This window comes from Echinops telfairi, unplaced genomic scaffold (genome assembly GCF_000313985.2).
Source record: "Echinops telfairi isolate 266 unplaced genomic scaffold, ASM31398v2 ScPeMD7_2010;HRSCAF=2546, whole genome shotgun sequence".
Classification (NCBI taxonomy): Eukaryota; Metazoa; Chordata; class Mammalia; order Afrosoricida; family Tenrecidae; genus Echinops; species Echinops telfairi.
In genome coordinates this window covers 20,621,177-20,634,000 of record NW_022105908.1, presented here as the reverse complement: position 1 = coordinate 20,634,000, position 12,824 = coordinate 20,621,177, and the positions used below count along the sequence as shown (strand labels likewise).

The following is a 12,824-nucleotide window of genomic DNA, read 5'->3' as shown; positions in this document are numbered from 1 at the left end:
ACCTCTTGTAGAGGAGACCCTACGACAGGGGTAACTGCTTCCCTAGAGAATCTTTGGGCCTGGTGTAGCCCTCAGGGCCCCCACCCTTGTCTGCTCCTGCATGTCAAGACGCTGGAAGTAAATCACGTGTCTCCTGCCCTCTCCTCCCGCGTTTCCTGCAGCTACATTTCCCAGTTTCAGATAACCAGGCCACACAGACGTCCAGCCTTTTTTCGTCTTCATTACAGAGGTTGAAATGGTTCATCACGACAATGAATTGTGGAAGGAAACAGGGCTGTCTGCCCTCCAGGCTCCGAACCCACAACCATCACCTCCGACCGAGCCCCTCAGCTCCATCCCCTGTGCTCCGTTCTTCTTCCTTCCTGAAAAAACGTCCAGTGGAGAAGGGTGGGGGGAGCTGGGTCAGGTCAGCTGGGCGGTGTGCGAGTCTCAGATTTGTGGTGGGGGTCCTCCGCGGTGCGGGTCCGCTTGGTCTCACACACCCAGCGGTGGACTCCCTGGCAGTGATCAACATTCCAGGAGCCACCCGCCTTCATTTCCACACAGTCTTCGTCTCTGTTGGGATCCGGCTCCTGCCGGGGGTATGACCAAGCGTTAGCCCAGTTCCTAAAAAAGGCAGGCGGAAACTCCAGTTTAGGGCCCCCCAACATCCTTGACTGACCCTCAGTCCCCACCCCAGAAAAGCAGAGCGTGGGAGTGGCCCAGGGAGCAGGAGTGACAGCCACAGAAGTTGGGAGCCTGGGATACCTGTAGCAGGTTAAAGGAACGGAAATACTCTTTCGACTGCCATGCCTTAGACATTGGTTCATGTCTTGCATTTGAAGGTGCCCAATAATTGGCAACTTAAAACTACTGCGTACTTGCTCTTTTTAAACTCTTTGCTTTTTATCGCATATCTTAGTCCCACAGACGTGGTTTTGCCTGAGTGTGATCGGAAGTGTTTTGCCTCTTGTCCAAGGCTCACTCTTTTCCGTGTTTAGTCACTTAAGCTGCTAATCTGTACAAGTCAACAATCCACCCCATTTTAGTCTAAAAAAAAAAAAGCTTTCCTACCTAAGTTTATTTTCCTTTTCCAAATAGTATGCTAAATTCTATAACATTAGCTAAATTAATGACATTATCAATAGAACTATCAAATGTCCCATGGGGATTATTTACAAAGAGCCCCCAATAAAACAATTTGTAAAAAAAGAAGAAGAAAGAAAGAAACTGTTTCTAAAGTGGAACAGGGAGATACAAACCATAGATATACAAATGGGTTTTGAGCTCTCACTTAATCATAAACCCTAATCTAAGAATAATCTGATTTTCTGATGTGGCCCTGCTCACACTCACCCTCAGGCAGTGATCACAGAAGAGATGGATGTGAGACAGACGAGCAAAAGCAACTCCATTTTTCAGCTGCTGAAATACCTGCCTCCTTCCCCCTCCCATCTCAGAAAGTCCCAGTCGTGATTGATTTTAGAATGGACTCTCATGTACCCAGGTCTGGACCTGCAATTAGTTTAGACTATTCTTCCATATAGTGTTTGCTTTAATATTGTCCCTTTTGTGGTTGCAGTCTGAATGGTGTCGTTAATCTTGTGATGGTAACCAGGATGTGGTAGTCAATTTCGGCATTGTTTCTCTTATGATCAGGAATGTACCTTGTAAGGCAGGCTTGCTCTTCTCCAGGTTACCAGAATGTTATAATTAATGGTGTACCCTGGAACACTCCTTAACCCTAAAGAGTAATAGCATTAATTTTGCTTTCTGCTTCTGTCCACACTTGCTTAAGTCTTAGACAAAGGATAAATGAGTTTTTTGCCTTTAAAGATAAACTTAAATGTGGACTTGGGACTGCAATCGCTTAAAGAATTGCTTTTAGATTCTAGCAGTCCAGTTATAACCAAATAAAGACTCTTCTAAATGATCAAGACGTTATAGTGGCTGTCATTTATTTGACCCCAAAACAGGTGCTATAGCAAAGTGTGGCGTACAAATCAAATGGTGCCCAGCTATCAGAAAGAATAAGTTCTGCGGTCTTAGAGGCTTGTCTTGGAAGCCATCTAAATAAAATGTCACCTAATGCCACAGGGAAGAAGCACATCAGCCAGGATGATCAAAGGATCATTAACCAAAAAAATCCAAGATCAGAAGGAAATGCTGTATTAGAGCTTAAATTCTGAGCACTTAGTTTGCAGAAGGCTAAGGATGACAGTGAAAGCCCAAAGTCCATTTGCAGACACACACACACACACACACACACACACACACACACACAGGGACTAAGCCTCCATTAAGCCCCCTTCAGTCCATGGGCCATGGATGTGGATAGGCTAGTCCCCAGACAGAGTACAGTGGAAAGTGGATCTAGTTAGGTTAAAATTTAACATATTCCCATTCAGTTATTTTTCCTTTTGACCCATTTTTGCTTGCTCTACGTTTAATTGATAACTCTCTGCTATCTTTTGAGGGAGTCCTGGTGGCAGTAAGTTTGACTTTGTTAGAAAATAAGCTTCTGTTTATTAAATCCATCCAAGTGTGGTATTTCTGTTACAGCAACACTAGGTAATTAAGACAAGAGAGTTGGGGGATTTGGGCCCTCAGGGATTGGGTAAGAGGAGAGTGGATCAAAAGCCCAGGTGATGGTCCCCAGGTCAGACTAAATAGCACATACAGGAATTGGGGGTGGGGTGGGGGTATCACTTACATGTAGCCATTCTCATATTCGGTTCCATCCACCCACTTCCAGGAGTTGTTGACATTGCTAAGTCCTATCCAGGTATCAAAAGGGTTTATGTGTTGTTGAAGGAATCTCTGGGAAAACAGACCAGAGAGAAGTTTCTAATAATTTCCACCCTCAACCTTAACCTTGATCCATCTCAAGCTAAACCAGTAACATCCAACATGACTAGTTTTCCTTGCTTTTCTTTCATAGCCATAACTATTGTTTGGTGAGCATTTACTAGGGCTGGATTAGTCATCGTGTTCTTGCTATTCCACCTTTCTCCTTCCCCTCTTCATTCTGGGTGATTTCCTCAAATCCCTCTTCTGTACCTCAGACTTGGTTTTTTTCTACTGAGTTGAGAATTTATTTAAAATAGAGATACAATTTTCCCTTTCATTTCTTTCCTTATCATTCTGTTGTCTTCTATGATATTTTCTTTGAAATACTGTTATTCTTCTCTTAATCCGTGCATATTGAAAACAATTACATTTAGAATTAGCCAGCTGGATTCGGTTTAGATTGTCTTAATTTTGTTAGCAACATCCAAAGCATCATAGTCAGAAGCCAGTCCAACACACACACGTATATATATCTTCCCCCAGTGGGCCCAATCAAGGTGGTTAATCTTAGCTATGTCAATGTCAGGGAGCTTCTTCACAGCCAGTTTCATCTGCTGCTTATTGATCTTGTTATCCACAACGAACACATGTGTTGTAACCTTGGATCCCCTTCATGGCCAAATTAGTGACCAGGGAGAATTTGATGGTGGTATAGTGATCGGCTTGTTTCTCCTGGTACTGCTCTTCTCGGGAGATTTGGCCTTTCTTCAGTCACAGCATTTTAGGTGGTTGGGAAGTAGATTATTAGCATTTCCTTCTCTTTCTCCTCCGCCTCCTCCGCCTCCTGCACTCCTGCTGCTGCTGCTCGCTGTTGTGAACGTCTTTCAGCATTGCCTTCTCGGCTGTCATTGCTTCTGCCTTGACTTTGCTTGTGGAAGGGCAGGGTTTTCTTCTTCACTATGGGTGCCACCGTCATTTAAAGAGAAGGCTCCTCTTTAATGGTTTTGGAGGAGGTAAAGAGGGTGTTCTCCAATATCCCTGTTTCCTTTTCCAAATTGGAGCTTTGCTCTCTCTTTTGGGTACTGTATTTCTTCCCTCCTCTGCCTTCTTTCTCCTTCTTTCTCTCTTACTTTAAAAAAGGAATTCCAATGCTGATTTTGCTCCCTGCTGCTTTTATGAATGGGTACAATTCTTGGGTGTGAATAGGTGGGGTGGATCTTTTGGACTGCATGTTCGGGTCATGATTCGATATGTCACCTTTGTTTTCGGGCGTGAAAGGCTGGTATTGAGGGCTTCTTTTCTCCTATCCAGGAGCCCCAGTGGAGCAGTGGTTATGTGGAAAGAGCGACAGTCTCAGGGACCCACCAACACCATTTTACCGTGTCCTGGAGGTCCGGGTGACTCAGCATCAACCGGATGGCAGTGAGTTTGGTTTGGGTTTTATTCTTCTAATCAGTTGTTCAGCTTCTGCTGTTGGAAGAGGGGTTCCTGGTAATGGTAGCAGCAAATAAAATGCCTTGACTCCATTCACATTCTTTCCAACTCGATGCCTCTGAATTTGGGGAGCATCCTTACCAGCCTTTGAGGGGTACTCCGACATGCATAGCTCACTGTCTTTTTGCAGGGTCTTCAATTCCGAGTGCTACAGTTAAAGTTGGGAGGAAGTTGTGTCAGTCTGCTTCCATAAAGATTTATGGCCTGGCCATCTGTGGACAATTGGACATGCCCTCACAGAAGGGTCACAAGGAAGAGACGAGTCGGTCAGGGTGCAGTATAGCAGTGATGAAACATACAACTTTCCTCGAGTTCGTTAATGCTTCCTCCAGTCCCCCACACCCACTGTCATGCCCCCAATTCTACCTTACAAATCCAGCTAGACCAGAGGATGTACACTGGTACAGATAAGAACTGGAAACACAGGGAATCCAGGCCACATAACCCCCTCAGGACCAATAATGAGAGTAGTGATACCAGGAGGGAAAGGGGAAGGTGGGGGAAGAAAGGGAGAACCGATCACAAGGATATACATATAACCTCCTCCTTGGGGGACAGACAACAGAAAAGTGTGTGAAGGGAGACATCAGACAGTGTAAGACATGAAAAAGTAATGCTAATTTATAAATTATCAAGGGTACATGAGAGGGGGGGGGGAAGAGGAGCTGATACCAAGGGCTCTAGTAGAAAAAAAATGTTTTGAAAATGATGATGGCAACATATGTACACATGTGCTTGCCATACAATGGATGGATGGATGGATTGTGATAAGAGCTGTACGAGCCCCCAATAAAATGATTTTTTTTTAAAGGTGTGTGACCTTGGACACCCTTTGGCCAGCTCTACTCTCTCCCAAGGAGTTGCTGGGAATCAGAATCGACTCTCTGGCAATGGATGAGAGATGCAAGGGTAAGCTGTTCTCAGTTGCACCTCTAGGGCAGGGGTGGGGAACCTCTAACCCACAGGCCTTATACCAGCTAACCATACCATAATGCCTCACCAAGGAGAAGCAGCTCGCGTCATCGACTGGAGGTGAGTTAAATATTAGACCAGCATGGCCCATGAATGATATTCTGAATATCTAAATGGTCCTTGGCAGGAAATAGGTTCCCAGCCCCTGCCCTAGGGGATGAGAACAGAATTAGACAATTTCTCTCCACCTGCTGTGGGAAATCCTTAACGTGCTGGCAAAGGGAAGTGTCGGGTGCACACGTCGATTAATCCATCCTGCTGTTTCCTCCACACAACTGGGCAATTACTGCTTTCCCAAACCATGGGGCTCACGTCCCAGAAATAGGCATGACCGTAAGAGAAAACCGCGTGGCTGGGCTCTTCAAGGTGAAGGTGCAGGTGGGTCCTGGAGATGCTCAGAGACTACTTCTGTCTCAGCCCAGGCCAGCCACGGGAGCAGCCAGGGGTCTCTCCTGTTTCAGGGCAAAGAAGAGTGAAGAAAAAACAGACTCCTGGAAGCAGCTCACCCCAGGAACTCCTGGACCCCACGAAGCCAAGCCCCCCTGTTGCAATTGCCTTCATTCTCCTTCCAGTTAACAGGGCAGATGGCCCCCCGCTGATCTCCTGCGCTTCCCAAGCACCTCCACTGGCCTGTGGGGAGGTGAAGGCGCCCTGGTGAGGTCGTGAGTGACCAGTTGGCCTGCTAACCCCAGGGGCAGACATTCAAGCCCACCAGATGCTCCACAGGAGAAAGAGGAGGCTTTTATCCTGCTGTAAAGACTGACAGCCTCAAAATCCCACACAGGCAGTTTGACTCTGTGTGTGTGTGTGTGTGTGTGTGTGTGTGTGTGTGTGTTCACTATGAGTCAGAATTGACTCGAAAACAGTGAGTTGGGTTTTTTGGTTTTTCTTTTTTTCTTTTTGGAAAGGCTTGGTCCCTGAGTGGCACAAGTAGTTTGCCACGGGCTATTAACCTAAAGGTTGGCAGTTGTGCCAAGCCAGAAGCACCCCAGCAGAAAGGCCCTGTGCTCTGCATCTGTCAAGGTGACAGCCGAGCCAACCTGGTGGAGCCCTTCTGCTCCACCACACGGGGGTCTCCATGAATGAGAGTCCCCTCGAGCGCAGGGAGTCCAGTCGGGGGTGTGATTGGTAAGGAAATGGACTCACCTGCTCGTCCCTGGAGTTGACGACAACCAGGTGGGCATCCTCCAGCGTGCAGTACAAGGTGGCAGCGGTCCAGCTCGCTCCAGTCTGAGAGAACCAATAGCAATTGCCTTCATGCTCCTTCCAGTTAACAGGGCAGCACTCTGTACCTGACGGCAAGGGACAGAGGACGATGAGATCCCATGGAGGCAAGAGGAAGGACAACACGGGGCATCCCCACTGACTCCCGCTTCCCTGCGTCCTACCATTGCTTAGAAGGTACTCGGCCTGACATTTCAGGATGCGCAGGTCAGCTGGGAAGTGCTTCAAGTGAAGTTGCACACTGGCATGATCTAGGACAGATGAACAGGAGCATTGTGGACAGAGACAGTCTGGGCTCCCACCAACCGGCACCAGGCCCAGGAGCCCTGATTTGGGCTGCGGACACATAGTAGCAGCCAGGGAGGGATAGCGCACCTGATTTCAGGTCCCGGCTGTGATTCTCCAGCTTTGTTGCCATCAAGGTCACCGTGTCACTGACATTGCTTCCTGAACGAGAAAAGCGACATCTTTTCCTCTCGATTCTTCTTCCTTCATACCCCTCCAACCTCACTGCCACCGGGGCACAAGCTCTAGCCGCCAGCGTCTTTTCCTGGGACCGCTGGAGACTCCACGCCTGGCTTTCCTGACCTCATCCGTTCTCTCGACACAGCCAGCGAGGTTGCTCTGAAGCATAGACCGAATAATGGGTCTACTCCCTGGCTTAAGACCCCCCAAGGGCTCCTCCGCATCTTCTCAGTTCTCAAACTCACGCCTCACTTACGGAGCCTGGCTTTGACACGACCTGGCCCACCTCACTCGTAATCAGCTGCGGCCGCACTGGGATGGACAGCTCACAGCACGAGCCGTGCTTTGTTTTGTTTTCTTTTGCAACCCACTGGCTGGCATAGATTCTGTTCTCTCTGCCTGGGGCTTCCTTGGCACCTATCCAACTCCTGCTCAACCTCGAAGGCAGCGGTTCTCAACCTATGGGTCTCGACCCCTTTGGCGGTCAAACGACCCTTTCACGGGGGTTGCCTGATTCATCACAGTAGCAAAATGACAGTGATGATGTAGCAATGAAAATAATTTTATGGTTAGGGTGGGGTCACCACCACAGGAGGAACTGTACGAAAGGGCCGGCGGTGTGAGGAAGGTGGAGAACCACTGCTCTAAGGCATCTCGACTCAGGCCTTAGCATTTCTGGGGCACTTTGCCCTGTGTCTCAGGCTGGGTTCTCTGCTCTCCTCCGCACCTCCAGTACTCTGGACCCCTCCGTTGCAGACTCTGGACCAGGCATCTGCCCTGTGCCCCAGATCTGTGTGAATTAACAAGCAACCCGCCCGCCTTCCCAACCCTCCGGGTGAAGGGCCCACTCACCATGAGAGGTGAGACTCTGGATCTCCCCAGAGACACTCGATGAGAAGTTGCTGAAAGCTTCTTTCAGGAGCTGTAGCTCTGTTTGCAGCTGTGTGCCTTGTCAAGAGACCACGGGAATAGGACAAGGCGGAGGGGCGTGGATCCCTGTGGCAGCATCACCACTGTCTAGGCAACCATTCCGCCACAGCCTATCTTTTCCTTCATCACTGTTGTTCGCTGCCTCGGAGTCACCCCTCAACTCACGGTGGCCTCCTCCACCACGGAATGCCACTGTCGTGCTCCATCGGGGGTTCGGTCACCGAGAGAAAGTGACCGGCTTTCAGAAAGAGATCACCAGGCCTTTCTTCCTAGTCCATCTTAGTCTGTAAGCTCCACTGAAACCTCGTCAGGAGCAGAGTAGCCTACAAGCCTCCATCCTGGGGATGGATGAGTCGTGGCTGCAGATCTGGCGCATTAGCTAGGACGCACACCAGGACTCCTTCACAGAAGACGAGAACTCTACCACTGAGTCAACAACCCTGCTGCTTCCTGCATCCTGAAGCCCGTAGGCTCCCCATCACTTACCCCCATCTTGGTTCCCACAACTGCTTCATGACCACCCTCATCACTGCCCTTGTTGCTTCTCTGTCCATTGCCCTCAAGCCCTGCCCACTCCTTGTCCTCCACTCCCTTAGTCCTGCAAACATCATTGCCCACGCACCGCCCCTGACCGCCTCCTTCTTTCCCTATCACCATGCTCACTGCTCTTCACACGGGTTCCTGACGGCCTCCACTGTCATACTCACTTTGAGACGTAGTCACACAGGTGATCACCAGCAGCAGGGCGTTGAAGCCCAGAGTGAGCACACTGAGGCGGGGCCAGGAGCAGAGACGCTGCAGAAAGGGCTTCGGAGGAGGCATCGCTGTGAGAGAAGAGTTGGCAAGAGGAGGGGAGAATGTCTGATGGGCATGGGAAATAGAGAGTGAGGTCGATGGAAGCAGAAACGGAAGAGAAGCGCGACCTGGGCTGAGGGGAGGGACACTCAGTGGTGGAGATTCAGTGGGCTTGACCGCAAACATTTAGGCTTTGCACACGAATACCTGCCCAGACACCTCTGCAGGCACACATAGTTATTAACATGAACACATCCAAACGTGCCCTGCCCCTTTACAGGTGTACACAACGTGTACATATGCACGCGGACACACAATGTCCATGAAATTCCACTCTTGAAGTTGGAAGACAGGAACATGCAGAGATGGCTGGGGGGACAGACCTGGCCAATCTGGTCACAAGTCCTGAGAAAGGGGGTCTATGATTGGGTGTCCCTTTCTGTCCAACCAGTGGGAGGGGCTACACATCACCTCTGACCTTCTTGGCCCCTGCTGTGCTGGTCTTTGACATGAATCCCTGGATGCTGGGCCCTGTGTTCCTCTTGGACTCCGCATTGGGCCATTCAAACAAGTCTAGGGCTGAAATTACGCCTATCCCTCAAAGTCTAGGTCATTTCCCCATGGACCACTCCCCAAAGGCTACGCCGTAGATTCCATCCCTCTTCATCTCCCACCACTCAGCCGCTCCTCTCCCCATCTCTCTGGGCCATTGCTGCCTTAGCAACCCTAGTTCCATTGTAAACTCTTTCCCTGTAGCTCTCCACCATCACACATCCCCCCCTTTCACAAAGTGAACCTGGACCAAATACACACAACCACTCACACACATTGGTACACATTCTTACACATACTTTCCCTACTATCTCATAAAACACACACACACATTCTCGTGTTCTCACATTTGTCCACACATATTCCTCGCTCACACTCATACCTGCATGAACACACACATTCTCTCATGCACACCTGCACATACTTACTGTTGTACAGATTCATGCTCTCTCTTTCTCATCCACATACCTCAACACACACTTAGGCCCACATAGTCACACACACAGCTGTCTCACCCGTCCTGCTGTCCCTCCAGCCCAGGAGGAGGGACTGTGCTTCTGGCCCCAAGACCTTGCATGACTACCACCCAACTACAGACTAAACACCTCCTCTTCTTCACCTCAAATCGTGATTCTGTGATTGCTCTCCTTCCTCAACACCATCACACCGAGGCGCCCCATAGTCTTGTCAATGTGAGGCAGAAATCCCAAATCCTCTCCTCAGTTTGTCTCCTGCCAGCATCCTTATTGGACATGTTCTGAAAACTGCCATGCATAACCTTGGCCTCTTCGCCCCTCATTGACTATCACCCGCCTCCACTTCAGTCCCACTTGGGACCTCATCTTGGCCCTGTAGGCCACACCTCAGATGCCCTGACTGCCAACTCTAATGGCTCTGCCACTGCTCACAATCTTCTCCACTCAAACAAGACTCTGTGATTGAGGGTCCGGCTGCTCTCCTCAGTTCATTTAGTGGACCCTTGTCCACTGCCCAGCCTAATCTATGAACTGGGTCAGCCCAGAAACATAGTTCATTGTTTCTGCCCTAGCACTGACAGCTCACAAGTGTATTCCAGCTCACCACCAGCTAATTCTGAAACCAGGCACAAATCATTCAATTTCTTAGCGTCTCCATGATCTCATGGTTAAAATAAAATAAGAGTACTTATCTCAAGGAATTAATGAAAATCAAAGGAAGGGTATAAAGGTATAAATATAGGTATGTACATATGTAAATATATTAATATATAATAATAGGGACATAGATCTATGTACATATATGTTAAATATTAAGGTAGCAGATGGACACTGGGCCTCTACTCAATTATTCTCTCAATGCAAGAACACTTTGTTCTAACAATCTAGAATTCTGTGATGCTCACCTTCCCGACACAATCACTGAAGACAAAATAGGTGCATAGGCAAATGTGGTAAAGAAAGCTGATGGTGCCCAGCTACCAAAAGATATAGCGTCTGGCATCTTAAAAGATTGAAGGTACACAAGCGACCATCTAGCTGAGAAGCAACAAAACCCACATAGAAGAAGCACACCAGCCTGTGTGATCAACAGGTGTTGATGAGATCGGGTAGATCCAGAACAAACAGTCATATCGATGTGAATGGGGGTGGGAGTGGGTGGAGATCCAAAGCCCAACTGTAGAAAATTGGGTTCCCTCACAGAAGAGTCTCAAGGAAGAGGCGAGCCAGCCAGAGTGTAGTATAGCACTGAAGAAACATACAACATTCCTCTAGTTTTTAATGCTTCCTCCCCCTCCCCACCCCACTATCATGACCCCAATTCTACCTTACAAATCCGGCTAGACCAGAACATGTACATGGGTACCGATAAGAGCTCTCAATACAGAGAATCCAGGACAGATAAACCCTTCAAGAACAACAGTGGGAGCAAGGTTACCATGAGGGTAGGGGGAGAGAGGTGGAATCGATCACAGTGATTGACATATAACTGCTCCCCACCAAAAGGGGGACGAACAACCAAAAAGTGGGTGAAGGGAGACAGCGGTCAGTGTAAGATATGAAAATAATAAAAATGTATACATTATCAAGGGTTCATGAGGAGGAAGGGTGGGGGAGGGAGTAAAAAAATGAGGAGCTGATACCAAGGGCTCAATTAGAAAGAAAAGAATAATGGCAACATATGTACAGGTGTGCTTGACACAATGGATGTATGGATTGTGATAAGAACAGTAAGATCCCCCAATAAAATGATTGGGGAAAAAAGAGTACTTATTTCATCAGTTGTTCTAAGAACTAAATGAATTACATATACACATATAAAGTGCTGCTTAAATAAGTTGGGAAGTAAAAGGAAGGGTCTATCTCAGAGAAACAGGGACCAGACTTGCCTTCTACCAAAAAACGACCCCCCACCCCACCCCAAAGTAATAGACAATCATAAAAACCAACCATTGTCAAGCTATTGGACATCAGTCAACAGAGAACAATGGAATGATTTCTGAGCGCTGGGAAACAAGTGAGCCCTGTGGTTGCCCCAACGTCCAACCTGGAGGTTTTCATACATTCAGGGAAAAGGGGCCTCCCTGGGTTGGGAGACAAAGCTGAGAGACAGGAAAGACCAATAGAGCTAGAGGTCACAGGACAGAGCACAAGCAAGCAAACACTGCCCAGAGAGAGAAACTTAGAGATCTGCAGAGTTTTCCTTTAACAATTAGCTGCATCATTTGTATTGCATATAAAGAAATCATCTATGGCCAAGAAAAAAAATATGAAAAGATTAGGGAACAGTGCCTGACAATCATACAAAGGCAAGAATAGTGCCAATTCCCACCAGCCAGATAGAAAACCTCAAAATTCTCAGAGTCTTGGGTAAAGTATCTCAAGGAGGTCTTTCTTCAGTTCCAAAGTAAAATTATCCCTGTACTGAGCACTTTCCAAACCACATGACAAATCATAAACAAGGACCCAAAAGGATCCATCAGTGTTCAAGCAACATAACTGCATCCGAAAAGAAAACTCAAGAATATTTGGAAGAATGGAGGGGAAAAAAATGTCTGTGAATCAACAGAATGCCATACACAATGTCTAGCACCACTCAAAGATCACCAGGCACACAAAGAAACAGGAAAATGCAACCCATGGAGGAAGATTTACAAAATCAATCAAGATGGATTCAGAATTGACAAAAATGTTATGATTAGAAGATAAGGCCAACCAATCCAGAGAAGACCACATGGTCGGCCCCACTATGAGACACCACACCCCTCACTGACCCATAGCCCTACAGGGGACAACACGGAAGACACAGTGTGGGGATTGTGCCCAATCTGATCCCACCACACCGAGGAAAACACTAAGGGCGTGCAACAGAACAACAAGGGGAACAGAGCAATGAAGTCCCCAGGGAATACCAAAAATAGACTTGGAAAAATAGACTTTGGGGCCAGGGCTTGGCACCCCATCAGACTCGACTGGCAAACACTCCTAAAAGGCCAGCAATCAGTCCTTGCACTAACTACAGACCTTTCTTCTTTGAGTTGTTTGTTTTGCTGGGGTTTTTTGTCTTTGTTTTTTTGTTGTTGTTTTGTTTTCTTTTGGTGGTTTATTTTGCTCTGTCTTGTTTTTGTGCATGTTATTATCTCTGCA

At 47.8% G+C, this 12,824-nt stretch overlaps 1 protein-coding gene across 2 annotated transcripts in view; it reads right to left on the bottom strand.

Annotated features, from left to right (window-relative positions):
* Positions 1-200: 200 nt before the first annotated feature.
* Positions 201-12,824, bottom strand: part of LOC101657763 (asialoglycoprotein receptor 2) — an 18,196-nt gene continuing 5,572 nt past the window's right edge. The window contains exons 3-9 of one of the 2 annotated variants that reach the window (XM_004712991.2): positions 8,562-8,678; positions 7,777-7,872; positions 6,835-6,906; positions 6,624-6,710; positions 6,382-6,527; positions 2,693-2,799; positions 201-606 (exon numbers count right to left, since the gene is read on the bottom strand). In XM_004712991.2, coding sequence (XP_004713048.1) covers positions 408-606; positions 2,693-2,799; positions 6,382-6,527; positions 6,624-6,710; positions 6,835-6,906; positions 7,777-7,872; positions 8,562-8,678 — 824 coding nt within the window. In that variant the 3' untranslated portion in view covers positions 201-407. The remainder of the gene's footprint in view (positions 607-2,692; positions 2,800-6,381; positions 6,528-6,623; positions 6,711-6,834; positions 6,907-7,776; positions 7,873-8,561; positions 8,679-12,824) is intronic. The other variant, XM_045293417.1, reaches the window with a different exon arrangement.